This window comes from Geotrypetes seraphini, chromosome 5, assembly GCF_902459505.1.
Source record: "Geotrypetes seraphini chromosome 5, aGeoSer1.1, whole genome shotgun sequence".
Classification (NCBI taxonomy): Eukaryota; Metazoa; Chordata; class Amphibia; order Gymnophiona; family Dermophiidae; genus Geotrypetes; species Geotrypetes seraphini.
Window position 1 is genome coordinate 98,343,053 of NC_047088.1, and position 19,450 is coordinate 98,362,502.

Consider the following 19,450-nt stretch of genomic DNA (forward strand, 5'->3'; position numbering starts at 1 on the left):
TTTTGTTACCATTTTCTCTCTCTGCCTCCTCCCATCCCCCATTTTCTGTCTTATTTTTCCAAGCCTTCCTCTCCAGTCAGGACTATGAACACAACTTCATTTCAGTTATCTTACCAGAAGCAACTCCTTGACTCCCAGGGCAGTGGCACCTCACCAGAAGGTCTCATTTTATATTTTTGGCTTCTGAAGAACTAAATTGGCCTTATTGGGTATCACAAGGGGAAAGATGAGGGATGCACCGACTGTGTCTTCTCTTGTTGGCCTCCACTGGGCAAAGGGTCACATCACATGTGTTAGCCATGTTTACAGTAGCCACTGTAATAGCTGTCGAGCAATTCTTTTTCATTGTTTTATGATCATCCGACACTTCCTTAAAATCACTATTTTTGGTAAGACTGCTATTAGTGTACAGAAAAATGTAAACATGTGAACCATTTCCCTATCCTCTATCTCTCTGCTGCCCTAGCCCTCTGCCCATTGTCTTAATGCTCCTGGGGCACAAGGAGGGGATCCCTTGACCTCATACTCAGTGCCTCTCCCCTCTCGGATTCCATGGAGAGGATGCCCCAGTCTTCTGCTAATTCTATGATTATGGAGCTGGAGATGGGAGCCCTGGCCCTGTTTATGTTCTCATGGATCCCTAGTTTTGTGCGCACTGTCTTGGGAATAGACCAGGAGATTCTTAGTTGTAGCCAAATTGTGACATCCAATTTCCCTCTCTATGGTTATTTTCTTTGCCCCTTTCCCTAGATTAAAAAATAAAAGTCTTATCTATTCCTTCCCTCCCGTCTCTCCCCATTTTCTTTCCACCTCTAGTCATTTTTCTACTATCCATCTTTCCCCCAATTATAATCTCTCTTTTTCTCTCCCTATTCTGTTCTAGGACACTCGGGAGTATGAAGTCTCCATCTGAAAAGGCTGTTTCTGAGAGGAAGAGTGTGTGTGTGTGGGATGGGGGTGGGGGATGGAGGGTGGGATGGGGTGAAATAAAAGGCGATATGGTGGGTGGGGGTGGGTAGGGATGGGATGTACCATTTCTTATCCAATCATGCCATTAACATTTTTTTAATCACATGCTTCATTTGTAAGTGTGCCCCCGAGTGTGAACTTTTTGTTCTCCTGCTGCTGCTACTCATATCTACATCCCTGCTAAGATCCACTGCTGTCTGTTGCAGTCACATGATCCCAACCCAGACATTTCTCATGTAAATAGCAATGGTTTTGTGCCAAAATATGGCCTACCTCTTCCCCTGTCTCTCTTTTATGCACTGCACTACTGTGGCTCATTCCCAGGAGGGAGGGAGGCTACCCAGAATCTAGCCAATTGTAGAATTCCAGAAAACATACTCCAGTCCTGTATGAGTTAGGAGCAGTACCGTAGTTAGTTCTTTTCAATATCATTCATTAGCTGTATCCCATTTGCAGAACTAACTGGCAGTATTGGGTGACACAGATTAGCTTGCAAGACTAGTTAACAGCACTAATTAGCTGAACTATTTACAAGTACTAGATAAAAAGTATGAGCTGCTAGTATGAGCTGCTAGCAGTAACTGAACTAGGCAGTAATACTGGTTACACTGGTAAATGGCTCTCTTATTTACATGTATATTAGAAACATGATGGTCCATCCAGTCGGCCCATCCACAGAAACACCAAAGCTAGATATCACAAGGATGAGAGTGGAGCCAAGCTCAGGATAAGTGGCTGGACCTAGACGGAGTTTGCCAGGATAATGGGAAATTGGGTCTTTTGTTTGCAATGGTGCATGCAACAAGGGGAAGAGTTTCAGGGTGGGGGGAGGGGGAGTGGAAAATGCCTAGTTGGGTGGAGGAGTGGCAACCTAGTGGTTAGTGTAGTAGCTGGAGGAATTGGGTTCAATTCTCACTGCAGTTCCTTGGGACTCTTGGCAAATCACCTAACTTTCTACTAACCCAGGTACAAAATAAGTGACTGTATACAATATGTAAACTGCTTTGACTGTAACCACAAAAAGGCGGTATATCAAGTCCCTTTCCCTATATAATATAATAGGAACAACTTATGCATCTAGAAGGTGCAGAGATCTCTCCTCCTGCTGATTCTCCCATGACCTGTGTAGGCATCTGTCCTTATTCTGGATGTTCCTCCCATTTGCCCAGAGCCTGCACTTTTAACCAAGCGAACCTCTACTATAGATGTGCCCAGGAAAAAAAAAAATTGGTTCCTTTGCTTTTTTATCTAGTCTTTGAATTTTTTCATTTTTATACAGTTGTGCTAATAATTTTTTTTAACCTTTGGTAGAGCATTTTAACATGTGCAAGTTGATTTTATTCATGTTATTGTGTAGGCTAAGATGGGTTAAATTGATTTTTGTGTGCACTAAATTTTTAAGGTGCACTAATGTATTCCATGCACACTAACAACCGTTCTGCTGCTGTAGTACTGGTACCTCTTCTGGTCAAATATCAGTTGTTTGAACCACACAGGCCTCCATAGAGATCTCCATGTAGTTCAAACAGCTGTTGTTGTACTGAATGGGCTAGAAACGATACAGAAGAGGATTTATTTATTTAGATATAAATCCCTTCCTCCCCAAAGAACTCAGTTTACATTCACAGTGTTACAATATAGGGTTTACATATAGTGTGTTGCAATATAACTTCATATAGGATTACTTACTGATGCTGGTGAATGGTTGAGGGAGTGACTAGGCCAGGGGTGTCCAATGTCGGTCCTCGAGGGCCGCAGTCCAGTCGGGTTTTCAGGATTTCCCTAATGAATATGCATTGAAAGCAGTGCATGCACATAGATCTCATGCATATTCATTGGGGAAATCCTGAAAACCCGACTGGACTGCGGCCCTCGAGGACCGACATTGGACACCCCTGGACTAGGCAAAAAGGTGGGTTTTTACAGTAGAAACCTTTATTTGATTAATAGCACTGATCCTCTGGCCAGGTCATAGAAGATCTTAAGGAAGTAGAGTTCAACAGAGCAGGAACAGTAAATATATTTAGAGCTTTTTGAGGGAGGAGAATAAATTCTAGAACTGAGAATTTGCGGAGGCAATAGGAACTCAGAGATTGGTGGAGAAAGATAAGAATGGAGACTGGAATTAGGAGGGTTATCAGAAGAAGATTGGAGACTGTAAGATTGGAAGGAGAGCAGGAGAAGAAGGGGAACTCAGAGATGAGGGAGAGATAGCAGAGGAAAAAAAGATTAAGGGTCTGGAAAGATGGAGAGAAGAGGAAAATGAAACTAAGAGACAGGAGGAGGATAAATGAAGTCTCAGTGAGTGAAGGTAGATTGAAGACTCAGAAATAGCATTGGGGAGCAGAGCCAGAATTTGAGGGAGCTGGGGGAACAATGGGAATAGTAATTGGATATGAATTTGGGGAGGGGGGTGTGTTAGATGGGCTAGGGGTTTGAGGGGTCATAGAAGGTGGCTGAAAGGTAGTGAGGGGGTGAGAGGTGGTCTGATGCTCTTGAAGACTACACAGAGGTTGAGAGAGTAGAAAAGAATGTTCACACTATGAAGAGTGAAAGAGAAATGGATTAGTGAAGATGGTGAGGAAGGATGGGAATGAGACTTGAAATAGGGGTACAGGAAGCTGAGTAGAGATTAAAAGACAGAAAGAAGAGGTTGGAGGTGTGATAGAGCATTAACAAAGGGGAGGAGCTAGGGCTGGTGTGAAGAGAAAAGTACTTGAGGATTAGAGAAGAACTGAGTATAAGAGGTGGAAGTGGCAGAATAGGAGATTGTGGGCTAGATGAATTACACATGATCGGTAAGACCGTGTGAATCACAGTGGGCCAAATTTTTGGCCAATTCCGAAACAGCGATCGATGCTCAAACAAGTTTGCATGCAAATAATTAGCACGGAGGTTCACCGTAATCTCCATTTGATCCCGTCCACTCAATTGCTGTGAGAGCAACTCTCACACATGCACAGAATAGTCCAGTTGCTACAGCAATAATGTACACATGCGCTAGATTTGCTACGTCAGACTCCTCTGTGACAGCTGGTCCTCCCTCCTTCGATTGCCATCATCGTTTCCTCTTCCTCCCAGGGAAAGGGCAGCCTGCATAAATCAGAGCCTACAACTGCCATTCATAATGTTAACCATTGAAGCACAAGTACAAGTGTCCCATGGCGCACAAAGCACATGCAGTTAACAAATGCTGGTATTTCAAGCACTTTTAAATAGTACAGTGACGTCAATCCCTTGATGCTTTGCTGAGAGGTAGCAGCAGACTACGCAAATGCAGGGCATAAATGAGAGTGGTGCTGTATAAAGATCTGGCCCAGCTTGTATATATTTTAATCATGAGGAATGAAAATGTAAGCCTTCTCTCATTAGACCCATCTCTTCGCTGCCCTTTCTTTTATATTTTGCACTATTAACGGGCACGCATTAGACACATCTTCAACACACATGCTCACGTGCATATAATACACAAATATGTCCCTGTTATTGTAAAAACTGTATTTATGGTATCAATGTTATAAATAATTAATTTCAGGGCTGACAACTGGTCTTGACCAGTCACTTTTTTCGGATCACTAAAACTGATCACTTTTTTTGTGCATTGCAAAGCGATGTTAGAGCATTAGTCACTTGGCTACTTTACATAACATTTCAATATTAATGACTTTATTTGCATGGCTAGATTGGAGAATGAGCAATCGTGCAGAAAGCTAAACGGTGAGCCATTTTGTGCATTGGGTCAGCAAACCTGATCATCACTAAACCAGTCAAAATTGGTTTAGCAATGATTGTTTGACAATCGCTGACTTTAGTGCATCTGGGCCTGTGTAAGAAGTGAGAAAGATGAGAAATGAAAAAAGAGGAATTGAAGACCTGAAGGTGAAAAGGAAAATGTAGGGGTGAAATAGTTTTGAGTGGATAGTGGCAAAAAAAATACACTTCTCCCTCCGTATTTGCTGTGATAGAGGATTAACAGACCCGCGAACACAGAAAATCTGCAAATAACTTTTTCATATCTTATTCACTCTTTTCTATTAAAATCCATCATAAATATGGTGAAACCACGAATAACAAGGTGGGAGACCTGGCCTGTTCCTGAAGAAGAGGCAAAACACGATGAAGAAAGTGCTGGGAATCAGCGATTTTCTCTATAAATGCTTGGAATCAGCGATTTCTCTATGCAAGCTGATGTAATTTGGGGGGAGCAATTGCTGAAACTGCGAATATGGAGGGAGAAGTGTAGAGAGGTACAAGTGTAAGATCAATCTTAGATCTAGAAAAGGAAGTGAAAAAGAGAAAAGAGAAGAAACTGAAATGCAAAGAAGACCCTGGATAAGGTCTTAGGAGAAGAGAGGGGGAAAGCAGAAAAGAAATTGGAATCAACATAATACAAATATAGGATACATTTTATTTCTAGCTTGAGGACTGGAATATGTCCACTTTGGGAATATATAGCCTGCATCTTTTGATTAGCAGATGAGAGGATATATTTCTATATCTCCAGTGTTGCACTGCATGCAGTATTTGGCTTCTTAGGATTTTACTTTTTTTTGTCTGAATATTTCTAATTTCTGGTCACTTATTCTGGCCACTGCCTGTGCTATGCATTTGAAGCTAAGGTCAGGGATTCTGCTAAAAGATGATTTCTGCATAGGATCCCATAGCAATCTGCTTTGCTCTATTTTCCTAGTAGGAAATGTACTGGTGTAATGGGCAATACTGTCATTGTTAGAGAAGGTTTTGTGAATGCAGAACTTGAGATGCACCAAGAGTTATGTGCCATCCTATATAGGCCCTGGACCCTATACTTCCTTAAGAATTACTTAAATGAGTCCATCAAATAGAAATTGTCTGCACATTAATTCCCTGGGACATTCTCTAGTTGTGTCTTTGCAGCCAATGCAAATCACATCTTTCCCCACCAATCTAATCTTCATATTAATCTCCCCCTCTAAATTAAACAGATATGCTGTGCCGGGGGAGGGGGGGCATCACATTCCAAGGTGGAGGCGGTAGACCGGCTCATATGAAACATGGCTCTGCCCAGTTCAAAAGTTTTTAGGATGGATCTTGGGGAATTACCGGTATCAAGGTTAGGCCCGTTACCTTTACAAAAACCATTAGGCACTTATGTTAGTTGGCATTGCTTAGTTGATGGCTACTATCAAACTGCTTTGTTTAGAAATATGTTTGAAATCTAACTTCAGCTAGTAGCAGTACCAGAATCACTAGCTAGCAATGTTATACTATAACAGTGAGTAGTTACCATATTAACTGTACTAATATCAACGCTAGATAGCAATACAAGAGCGTTCTATTAGTTGGTTGTATACAACAGTTTTGACTTTATTCATGCATTGGTTCTGGCATTGTTAGGTTATTAACAAACAGAGAGTACTTGCCTTGTGAAAGGGTAACAAAAAAGGCAAGGGAGATGTCTTAACCTGTTAGGTTCTTCCCAGAAAGGCTAGAGTATTAGGAGTAGAGAATTACATAGGGACAAATTTGTCCCTGTCCCTCTGGGATCTCAATATCCCTGTTCTGACCCCGTCTCAGTCCCATTCCTGTAAGCGCTGCCTTAACTGCACAAGCCTCGAACACTAATGATTTTAAAGTGTTCGAGGCTTGTACAGATGAGGACAGAGCTTTCAGGAATGAGGCAGGGACAGGGACGGAGCTCAAGGGGATGGGACAGGGATAGAGAGATCCCATAGGGATGGGGAAAATTTGGCCCCTTGTCATAGGAGAAAAAAACCCAATTGCTATATTCTATTTGTTCAGTTTTCTATACTGCTCTTCCCAGGAAGCTCAGAATGGTTTACATGAATTTATTCAGGTTCTCAAGCATTTTTCCCTGTCTGTCCTGGCAGGCTCACAATCTATCTAACGTGCCTTGGGCAATGGGGGATTTAGTGACTTGCCCAGGGTCACAAGGAGCAGCATGTGTTTGAACCTACAACCTCAGGGTGCTGAGGCTGTAGTTTTAACCGCTGCACCACACTGCCTACCTGGCATGAATTTGAGGGAGAAAAAGATACATCCATCGTCTCTCCCATAAAAATACCGTCTTTGTTCTTCTTAGGGTACGCAAGCCATTATTCAGTGTACATATAGGGCATGTCATAGGGAGGGTTATCAAGCTCCTTCCTGTAGACAAAAAATGGGAAAAAAATAAGCCTTTCCAATTGAGACCCTTGTGTTGTTGACCAGGGCTAACATTTGATTTTCATCAGCATTATCCAGATAATGTTGCTTGAAAATCACTGCAGAATACCCCGGTGCTATTCAGATAGTACTGGAGTGGTCTGAGGACAAAGGATGGTCCCTGGAATTTCTGTATAGGGTTCTGTAACAGTCTGTAAGGCTCTATTTTTCTACTGTAACTATGTTACACCATCTTGTATGTGATCCCTGCCAGCATAGTGATAATTGCCCCATCACCTAAGCCTACTCACTTTTTATTAATCTAAATTTAGAGACTCAGGGAATTTTCAGTGTTACAGATCTAGGCAGTCTAACTCATTAAGCATTATGTAGGAAGAATACAAATCCCATAAGCAGCATGCCAGGTTTGTGATATAATATTCTGTACTGTTGGGACATCAATGTAGTGACTTGTTATTTTCTCCACTATGTAAATATTTTGATAACTCCTTAAGCTGGGCATCTAAATATTTTTGAGTCAGTATTCCACTTGTTTGGGTTGGGTTTTTTAAAAAAAAAAAACGCTGGCTACCCCGGCTGAAATAAATCCAGAGAGTGGCTGATACTGAGCATCTGGATTTTGCAGTGACTGTTGATGTTGCTCAGATAATGGTGTGGAAACAACAACGTTCTTGACCTTTGATTACTAATGTTCTAGGACCCCTGAGGAAGGTGTTTTACTGAAACACGGCCTGTGTTGGGTCCATCAAGCACAAATGTGGACAGTGTTTTAGGTTTGTTGAAGAAATAAAACCAAGGTCAAGAACATTGTTGTTTGTGTTTGGTTTGCCATTTCTGCTGTGGGAATTTGGGTCTTCTCTTCTTTCTTGTTGCTCAGGTAATGGTGATATTCAGCCTGCCAGTCAGACAACTGTTCAGAAAAAAAGTGGGATCAGGTGAGAAGACAGTTTAGGAGAGCAAAGTGAGGCATTCTGGCTCTGATTCTATAAAAGACGCCTAAGGTTAGGCACCTAGCCAATCTAGGTGCCGAACATCCCACCCTTGCTTTTAATAAGCCATGGCAGCGGTTTCTACTGTGTCCCAGCGCGTAAAATGTTCCGACGCTGCTCTGGTGCTCATAGAATTCCTATGAGCTTTGGAGCATTTAGTGCTCCGGGCCACAGTAGAAACCTCTACTGTGACTTAGGGCTCCTTTTATCAAGCCGCGCTAGCGGTTTAATGCGCGTATTAGTGCACGCTAAACCGCCGGCCACGCTAGCTGCTAATGCCTCCCTTGGTCAGGCGTTAGTTTTTAGGCCAGCACGGGGTTAATGCATGATAAAATGTCACGCGTGTTAACCCCGCTAGCGCGGCTTGATAAAAGGAGCCCTTAGTAAAAGGAGGGGGGGGTTAATTATTTAAAAAAGCCTTAATTGGCACTGTTAGTCAAAAATTACAATTAATTAGAGGATAAGCGCCTACCAGTTCAAGGTAGTTGTCTACTCCAAGACACCTACCAGAAAGTAGGCATGGTTAGGAGCGGATTGTGGGCAGATCTTGGGCATATTTTGGCTTAGGCACCGGTAGGTGTCTAACTTAGGTGCAGTCAATTAGGCAAAGGAAATCCTGGCATAAATAAACTGCGTCTAAGGTTTTAACGCCTACCGGTACTTAAGACTGCTTTAGGCGCCCCTAGGCACAATGCTATAAATGGAGCCTGGCTTACGATCGACACGTGTGTTCCGTGGAGCTTACATGTTATGTGCTGTTTAAAGAGCTGAGTTGTATTGTTAGGTGCACAACTCGGGAGCAGAGAATGACACAGGGAAAAAAGGTATCACAGTTCCCGCCCCGCAAGCTTGGTCCCCGTCCCTGCCCCATCCCCGCAATCCCAGTCCCCGTAACCACCCTGCAAGCTGTCAGATCCCATCTGCACAAGCCTCGAATAGTTATGATTTGATACTGAACTTATTTTATTAAAGTATAAAAAGAGACAATATTCTGTATAATTTTCATTTTATAAACACAAATAATACAGAGCAAGGATCAACAAAGCTCCTGTCTCCCCTCCCCTTCACAAATATCCCGTCCACTATTGTGAAAACTGAACAAACCAAATTACTACAGAATGCTACATAGAAAAATGAAGCTAACAGAATACTTCAGTCACACATGGCAGGAATAGTGTTAGGGGAGTGCAACTAGGGCAACTGCTCAAACAGAGAGCCCTAAGCCAGCTGGAAGCTAAAGAAGCATAGCCTGGGCTTTGTGGTCCCCAGCTATGTCTAATACCAGCTCTAGCAGGATACATATTTCAAATCTGAAATATTCTAATCACAAAATATAAACTAAATTAATTTTTTTCTATCTTTTGTTGTCTGGTAATTTTATTCTTCAAATCACATTGATCTCAGGCTTTGGTTTTGGATTCCTTTTGTCTTCATCATGGCATGGCTGGCTCCTAAAGGTAAAATAGGCGCATGAGGAGCTGGGGAGGAGATGACGAGTCTGACACAGACACAATTTTTTTTTATCACAGGGCAGTAAAAGGTCTTGTCCCCGATCCTGCGGTAAACCAGTTGCAAATGCATCCATTCATGCTGATTTACAGCAGTGACCACGGTTTACCGTGGTAAACGGTCCCTGTGTCATTCTCTACTCAGGAGCCTAAAGTTAGGAAACTCAATGTCCCGCTTCAGTTTGTAGGTGCTTAATGTTTGAAAACCTAGGTTTTTGAGTTCAGCTGAAACAGGTATCTAACTTAGGGATCTAAAATTGTTTTCAGTATTGATTGCTTAGTGTTACTGGAGAGTATGCCACCAAAGTCCATGCTGAATGGCAATACAGAGTAAGAGGCAGTAGAAGTTGACTTTAAGTATTAATAAACCATAGATGGCAGGGGAAGTCACTCTTCAGTATTAATGTAGCATGTAACACTGACTACAGTTCTTCTTCTCTGTTAACCGCCCGGAACCTCACGGATGGGCGGTATACAAGAATAAACGTGTTATTATTATTATTATTGGTAAGGTTTTCCTGTGCCTTTGCCTAGAATAAGTGAGGAGACGCAAGACATGAGAATACAGGTTTATTCAGGGATATGGGGGCCAAACATCTTGCTCATATGTGGGGTGTACTGATTAGAGCTACAACCTCAGCACCCTGAGGTCGTGGGTTCAAACCCACACTGCTTCTTGTGACCCTGGGCAAGTCACTTAATCCACAGGAAAAACAGAGTCCCAAAAATTGAAGCATAGAATGTTAAGAAAGGGTGACTGAGAATCTCAGAAACCAGCTTGAACAAATAGAATAAAGTTTCTCAGCCAAGACTTATAAGTTCCACATTTGCGTCATTGATTCCCAAAACCATTATGTAACACTCTAAAATTTTTGTCTATATTCTTTATTGCTTCTCTTATAAGTGCTTCCTTATTTTAAAATTGCTTTAATTACTTGCTTTCAAAATGTCAATGGCTTATCCTCAACCCAGCAAAGGAATATAGTAACTTATCTTAGATAAATGCCAAATCCATAGCCCGACGAGACCCGTTTCATCTTGTTTAGACTTTTTGTGTTTTTTTTTAATTATTTTTATTAAGTTTGCAATAATATCACAAATAAACACATGTTACAGAAAAAACAGAAAGGGTAAATTGATTACAAATAAGAAAAATTATTAAGGAATTCAAAATATTTTCTTTCGTAGACCACCATTTAACAGAAGGCATCCATTAAACCCATGGAGGGGATTTTTAAAGAAGAAACCATTATTAAGAAAGCTGAATACGCTTAACAAACCCAAACATACATTTTTTCTCAGTTAAACCTGTAAATCACTAGAAATCTTTTTAAGGTCTAGAAAGGCTCTTAACTGTGATGGTACAAAAAAGGTATGCTTAATCCCCATATATCGAATCAAACATTTGCTGGGGTATGCTAATAAGAAGGAAGCTTCCAACCTTTTAACTTCTTCTCGCATAGACAGGAATTCTTTTCCACAGTTTTGTGTAGTTTTCAAAATGTCCGGGTACATCCAAATCCCTTGCCCAGAAAAGGTCAAATGTGAATTTCGAAAATAAAGTTTCATCACAGAATTCAAGTCCTGCTCAAATACGAAAGAAACTAGCAATGTCGCCCTTTCCTTTACTTCGGAAAGGGATTCTTCCAAGATAGCAGATAAATCTTTTAATTCATCCTTTTCAATTTTTTCTTCTTGCACTAAATTTCCTTCATCAGCAGCCTTAGGAAACAAACTTGGAATATAATATATCTTATTGAATGGAGGAATAGCTTGTTGAGGAAATTTAAGAATCTCAGTTAGATTTAAAAAAAAATAATAATCTACAGGATTTAAGGCTAGTGATCTAGGGAAGTTCAGTCACGAATATTAAGCCTTCTATTAAAGTTTTCAAATTGTTCAAATTTTCGGTGTACTAAGATCTTATCTTTGATCAAAGTTGTTGTTATTCCTTTTAAATCTTTTATCTTAGATTTAACCTGCATCATTTGTTCCTTGGCGTCCTGTTTGATTTTCTCAACATTTTTTGACAAATTATCTACTTTCCCGGATAGATTAAAGTACCTCTTGTGTTGATTTAACCAGCAAACCATCCAGCCTTTGCAAGGCCTGTCAAATACTTTCTAGGGTCACCACCGGAGGAGTTGAAAGCAGCGGGATACCCGCCGCCGCTCCAAAAGTTGATTCTTTGGCGTTAATTTCACCGGGTGTACCTTCCTCCAGGCTTGCGCCCAGCTCTGCGACTTCCGCCCCTGGGATCACCGCCGGGACAACCTGTGTGAACACCGGATGCGGGGATGTACTGGAATCTGGAGGGGACAAAGATACTTCATGCCCCAAAAGACTGGACGCTCCATCGTCCACGTCTATAGCAGGGCCCTCTTCTCTCGGTAAGTGGGTTAAGAGTTGGGTCAGATACCGCTCCAAGGTCTGCTGCTGAACTGGCGATGAGCTGAACTGGGAGGGAACAAATTTCAGAGCTCCTTTCCTTTGGTGTGAGGCATTTTGGTAGAAGAAAAAAAACAGCTCCTGCAATATTAGCCGGTTCCGTGGAGAGAAGTAGGAGACGCCAAAACTAACGTGCAGCCATCTTGGATCCGCTTTCCCTCCTTGTTTAGGCTTTTTCAAGGGTTCAATAATGCTGCATTTCTAGCTGTGTCACTCCCAATTAGGACTGGGTGCTCAATGGCTACACTCATGCTAACGGCAGCTGTGTGGGGAAGTTAAAAGCACACAGTGAGCTGTCACCTCTGGTCTGGAGGGAGGGAGGCTGTGGAGAGAAGACAAAGAAGGAGGGGAGTGTGTGGCACAGTGGTTAGAGCTACAGCCTCAGCACCCTGAGGTTGTAGGTTCAAATCCCATGCTGTTCCTTGTGACTCTGGGCAAGTCACTTAATCCCCCATTGTCCCAGGTACACTAGATAGATTGTGAGCCCACCAGGACAGATAGGGAAAAATGCTTTCGTACCTGAATGCGAACCATTTCGGCTTTAAGTGGTATATAAATACTAAAATAAATAAATATATACACACACCAGAAATCAGAGGTCTGCTGCATGTGATGACAAATGCCACTGTTCTCTAGTGATTTGTCTGCCATGGCAGGAGTAGATGTAACGTGCATGGTAGGCCAAAATTTTTCAGATGTGGCCACCATTTTTTTACAGCAACAAATCTTCCCGCCGTCCAGTACACTGCCCAATCATTGCTGTTTCTTTCAGTGAGTGTTTTCCACCTTTGCCATTCTCACAAGAAAGAAAACGCAGGGGAGTACAAGCATTGCACAGCTCAATCTCTCTGAGAGCTGTGCAGAGTTAAAGAAATGGCAGTAATTGGGTGAAGAATGGGTCAGTGGCAAGGCCCTAGTTGTCGGGAGAATTGCAAGGTCAATAATGAACTAGCAGCAGCTGTGGGGATGTTCTTTCTGCCCCCCCCTACCGTGATTTTTTCCTTCCACTCTGTTACCTTCTCTCCGACTGTGAGCTCTCCTCTCCTGAAGGGAAGCCTTAAACAGCTGTGGTGGGGGTGACTTGCAGCTGGGATATGTATTCTTTCTGAGAGCGATTCAGGGAATAGGTGAGTGCAAAGAGGCAAGGGAAGTCCAGGAAGGAGGGGTCAGTAAATGTTATCATAAAGAGGTGGGTCTGTGGGTGACTGTTTTGAGGGGTAGGGGGCAGTGACGGCATCAGAAGGGGTTTAGAGAATGAGTGAGTGTATGGTGTGGCTTCAGGTGAGTGGATGAGTGTGTTGGAAGGAAATGAGTCAATTCTGGGGCTCAGACATGGCCCAACACTGAATATCTGGGAAAAACACTGCCGGCGGAAAAAAAAAAAATGTTCACCACTGCCAACTAAATATCAACTCCTATTTGTGTATTTCCTGCTTCAGAAAGGGAGAACGTGTATGTGTGTGTCCCAAAGTACTTATGTGAAGATTTCCAGCGGCTCTCTCGCATGCATAGGTTTTTAAAAGTGCTGGTTTGGGCCAGCCCCTAACAAGAGGAATTAAGCAGGTTTCTTTCCTCCTCCAAGTTGATACTAAAGAAAGATTGTGGCCTTCGTAGTTAATTAGGGGTAGTTACATGTATAGATTTCCAAAAATGCCAACCATGCACATATAAGTGCCAACATTGTGAATTGTTTCCACTTTTATCTTTGTAAGATAAATACTTATGTTGCATGTGCCACCAAATACACATTCACCAAATCTATGTCAGCAGATCATTTTCTATAATACTATTGGAACTGTACATGTCTTGACCTAGACCTATCAATTCTGGTTTCTACATTCTGGCCCTGATATTCAGCACTATTTGGATGGTCATGATCGGCTCCCGGCCGTCTAAATACGAGGGGCCACTGAAAAGTTCTCAGCCCAGCCAAGAAGAGAATGATGTGGACAAGTTGTTCCATACTTTTCGTGAAACTTTTCATTACATATAATTGAAACGAAAAGTGTCAAAAAAAGTGTGGAATAACTTGTAAGTTTCATGGCTTCACATTATTCTTTTCTTGGTTGGGCTGAGAACTTTTCAGTGCCTTTTCGTAGCAAATAGCTGGCTATCCGCCAGTATTCAGCAAGGAATAGACAGCTATCTCACATTGAATATCTCAGTCTCCAGATTGACCAGTGACTGGCTATGTCACGCCAACATAGCCGGTCACTGCCAATATTCAGCGGCTCGCCAGCTAAATTTGGCGGACGTATACAACCATTAAAAGGGTGGTATATCTTTGGCCATTGAGACTTAGCCATCTAGTCACTGAATATTGGCATAGCCAGCTATATTCTAGCTGGCCAAAACTAGACCAGAAATTCAATGTCAGTGGCTGGATATGGCATCCGCATTGAATTTCCAGTATCGACACAGACCATGGGAGCGCAGTCTGAATATGATCCTGACTGTCTAAAATGGGCCTTAACAAGATGCTCTGACAAGTAACAGAAAGGCTTCATCTGGTCCTCCAGTGTCTTTATGGGCTATTCCATTCCTTCCACACTGACATTACAGACATTTGACGAGTCCTGTTACCTTGATATCATCCTTGTGATATAACTGGCATGCAAAATTAGTTCTACATCAGAAGATAGCAGAATATTAAATTATTTATACTTCAGCAGCAGTTGGCTAGGTCTATTAGCAGCCATAATAGATTTCCCAGGATGGTAGTCTTAATTATAGTTGTATATTAGGGATGTGCATGGATACCATTTCCAATTCGGTTCATTTTTATTTTATTAAAATTTTAATCTGGTTCATTTATTTTTGATTCTTTGGAACTTATTTGTTTCATTTAGATCTGTTAAAGACAGTGGAGGAAGCAGCTGGAGGGGAGGTGGGGGGTGTCATCCTCAGCATTTTGAATTAGTTGGAGATGGTGCAAATTTTGGGGGGTTTGACTAGGGTATGGGGCATTACAGTCATGGCATGGACCACTGCAGTCAGACTCCTCTGTTCAGTATACAGAGATGCTTGCATCTTTGTTGTTCCTCTCTAATAACTTCAACAGTGAAGCCTTCTATCTAGTTTCTATGAAACTTGCTTAAAACTTGGTGGCAAGAATGGCATGAACACCCAATGGCACCAAAAGAGAGGGAAAACAGTACAGACAGGGGCATGAACACTGGCACCAAAGGCAGCAAATAAGACTAGACCCTTTTGAAATAATTTTGATATGGTTGCTACTATTACTACTACTACTACTACTACTACTACTTATCACTTATAGCACTGAAAGGCGTATGCAACGCTGTACATTTTTACATTTATAGACGGTCCATGCTCAGAAGAGCTTACAATCTAACTTGGACAGACAGACATAGCATATGTTCTTACAGGGTTGGGGATGCACTCTCAAGAGGTGGGCTTTTAACTGGGCCTTCAACACTGCCTGAGATGGAGCCTGCCGTAAGGATTCGGGCAGGTTGTTCCAAGTGTTTGATGTGAAATTCTCCATAATGTATGCACAGTTAGTGCTTTTGTGTTGGGGATTTATCAGCTCCAACTATAGAAAAGTCTGGGGCAAATCCACCTTAGAAAACTTTTTTACTCTTTCTACTAACACCAATAGATACTTTATAGATTACAGACTATAGACTGGCCTTGAGAGCTTTATTAACTCTGACAGTTGTAGATTCCACAAGCAAATTCCTATATTTAGGACCTAATTTCTGTTTTGTTATACACTATAGTTTTATTGCAGTTTCATATCCCTTACTGTGCCTATTTTGCTGTGCTAACCCCATCCACTGACCTTGGACACCAAATTTCATCTCCATTGCTGTGCTAGCTCACCCACTGACTTCATTTGTCAAGGTGACAACCACGAAGAGCTTTAAACTTGTCTGTGTTATAGCGCATACCAAAGGAACATGTTCACGGAGCATGTCTTGATCCTTAACATGCTCCTTCTTATGCGTCTTGAGCACTCCTGATCATTCCTTCCTAAACATAGTGGTCCTGATGCTTAATTTATTTCTTTCATTTCTTTTTCCACTGTCTATTTTCTTCTAGACAGATAGGGCTTTTTTCAGCTGGTACAAACCTCTATTTTTTTTCGTGCCTTCCAAAAATATCCTATATACCCCATTACATTTCTCACTCAAATTCCCCCTGATTGAGGGTAAGTTGTGTTGTGTGGTTATCTACCAAGCCCCTCCTGTTTCTCAAGGGTCCTTACAAGAGTTAAGTTCTTTAACAACAGATCTCAATCTACACTCTGAGTCCTAATTACTACTTTGGGATCTTAATGGGCATGATGACAGTACCATCTCATGAGCAGAAACTGAGTTATTGTAGTTTCTTAAGGATTCAGACTTCTCTATACTTTCTTCTCTACCTATGTATATCAGTGAACATTATGTAGATCTGGAGGCTGCAAAATTAATCTTTGGAAAAAGTAAATTTGACCTTGTGTCTCTTTTGCTTCTAAACCTTCACTGGCTCCCGGTCTATCTCAGGATTCACTTTAAATGTGCATGTATTACTTTTAAAATTCTATATAGCATCTTCACTCCTCTTGTTCCTTTATTATGGAACTAGTCTTTAAGCCTGTTACATTAACGGGTGCTAGAATAGATGTGTGTGTCTGTCTTTCTTTCTCTCTCTCTCCTTGGCCGCTTTTTGTCTGTCTTTCTTTCTATCTCTCTCTCCTTGGACGCTGTCTGTCTGTCTGTCTTTTTTTGCTGACTGCCTCCTTGACCTTTGTCTGTCTTTTTTTTGCTGTCTGTCTCCTTGACCACTGTATGTTTTTTTTTTCTTTCAATCTCTCTCCCTGGCTTCCTGTCCTTCTGTGTGTGTTTTTCACTGCCACCTTTTCTGTCAGTCTGTCAATGTCCCGTCTGTTTGGCTCCCTGTCCTTCTGTGTCTTTCACTGCCATCTTTTCTGTCAGTCCCGTCTGCTTGGCCCCTGTCTGTGTGTGTGGAGATGTCAAGGGGATGTCGATGGAGGTCCGTGATGTCGGGGGAATATTGGGGATCTTAGGGGGGATGTAAATTATTGTGCCCCTTCTCCCACCTACTTTTTTTTTTTTTAATCAAACGGCACAGAATAACTGCTGCTGGGAGAAGTAAACCACCACTCACTGCAAATCGAACGCGCATGCCTCACGTGTCACAAGCACCGTGCACGGTTTACCAACTTCTCTGCTACAATTTCTCTGCCGGCCACGGAGCTACGGACGCCACCAGGTTAGAAGTACACATACGCGCTAAGGGAATTATTATAGTAGATGCTTATAGATTCTCCTATGCAAGAGTCACCCAACAATTCAAACTCTCCCTTCCTTCAGTCAAAGGAATCAAGAATTTCAGTCAATCCTTAGTCTTCAAACTATCTCAACTATGGAATGAACTTCCTTTTATCTTAAGGGGTCCTTGCCCTTTTCAACTCTTTCGCAAACCTTTAAAAACTTTTTTATTTGCTAAACACTTCGGAAATCAGGCACATTAACACTTTTTGACTGTTATTTTCGTTTTTTCTTTAGTCTCTGTTAACCGAGTCGCGCTCCATTTTGGTTGATGAACCGGTATACAAAGCTAAGTTTTAGTTTAGTTTAGTGATTGCATCTTTTCAAATAAACATCCCTGTATTATCCTCATATCCTGGGCTGACTGCTATTTGGTTAACTTTGACATTTCAGTGGCAGCTTGTATTACCCATATTCAGTCAAGTCCTTCCTATTACAAAAAATTGCAAATTTTGGACAGGAATTCTCTGTCTTGCACTCTCTCTCTTTCTTCCACTTTCTCAGCCATGTTATTAAATTTTAAAAAGTCCATACCTGGACTTCAAATATATAGGATATGCTGGACAAGCATGCTTCATTAGTAAAAAGTAAAACAAGATTCTGCCCAAGTAACTCCTGATACACTACAAAACTATGAAACGTCAGGAGACAAGTGCATCATATAGAGAGTCAATGGAGAAAAAACTGCTCTAGTCAAAACCTAGACTTATATAGAAGACATCAATCACTTGATCATCAATCAAGTGAATGATCAAACATGCCTAATTGTCTTATTTTTCAAAGCTTACTCTTTCATAAAAAAACAACCTTAAGCAATTCTATCAAATACTGAGAAGATTAACATTGTATTCAAAACCTCCTATTGACAGTTCTGATCTGATTAGTTTTGATCAATTTACACAATATCCTTTGAATAATGTGCTAGCTCTTTCTAGTATAAGCACTGTTGAGGCCAACAAATTCCTTTGTCTGTTCTGGTATTTACCAAAGTTCATTGACCAATTTTCTCCTTTTAACTCACTTTAGTCTTGAAAAGATTATTGGCTTAGTAAACTTGGAGTTACCATATGACTCCAGAAAAAGGAGGATGGATTCACACATCTGGGTTTTACTCCCAGATGTCTCAATCTATCCTCCTTAATTCCATTGTTTTCAATGGAAGTAAAACCCGGATGTGTCAAGCCATCCTCCTTTTTCTGGAGCCATATGGTAATCCTAAGTAAGCTTATATGGCTATCTAACAGATGAAATACTTACCTGGCTTTTAATAGGATGTCAGTCTTCTAGACCTGAGATAAAAAGATGTGCCAAAAAATTAAAAGATATCAATTATCCAATGTTTGTTAAAAAAACACAACCAAGATCCCTTTGTACCAGATAACTATTGCCTTATTTTTAACATTCCATATGTTGCAAAACTTAGCAAGAAAGTTGTAGTCCAGCAACTCACTAATTTTCTCATTTCTAATAACTCATTTTATCTGTGGCAATCTGAAATGATGAGTTTGCTCACTTTGGGAATATGAAACACCTTATGAAACATTGCATTTAATCCAAGTATCAAGTTTTGAATTCTGCCCAAAGATGAGATTTCCATTATGAACATAAGAATTGCCGCTACTGGGTCAGACCAGTGGTCCATTGTGCAAAGCAGTCCGCTCACCCGGTGGTTCTCTGGTCAAAGACCAACGCTCTAACTGAGACCAGCCCTACCTTTGTACATTCTGGTTCAGCAGGAACTTGTCCAACTTTGTCTTGAATCCCTGGATGGTGTTTTCCCCTATGACAGACTCCGGAAGAGCGTTCCAGTTTTCCACCACTCTCTGGGTGAAGAAGAACTTCCTTACGTTCATACGGAATCTATCCCCTTTCAATTTTAGAGAGTGCCCTCTTGTTCTCCCTACCTTGGAGAGGGTGAACAACCTGTCCTTATCTACTAAGTCTATTCCCTTCAGTACCTTGAATGTTTCAATCATGTCCCCTCTCAATCTCCTCTGTTCAAGGGAGAAAAGGCCCAGTTTCCCTAATCTTTCACTGTACAGCAACTCCTCCAGCCCCTTAACCATTTTAG

General features: G+C 41.5%; 1 protein-coding gene across 1 annotated transcript in view; it reads left to right on the forward strand.

The window, feature by feature from the left end:
- The window catches only part of SEZ6L2 (seizure related 6 homolog like 2), a 168,787-nt gene extending 167,874 nt beyond the window's left edge, over nucleotides 1-913 (forward strand). The window contains exon 20 of the mRNA XM_033944067.1: nucleotides 884-913. Within this exon, the coding sequence (XP_033799958.1) occupies nucleotides 884-913 (30 nt within the window). The remainder of the gene's footprint in view (nucleotides 1-883) is intronic.
- Nucleotides 914-19,450: the final 18,537 nt, after the last annotated feature.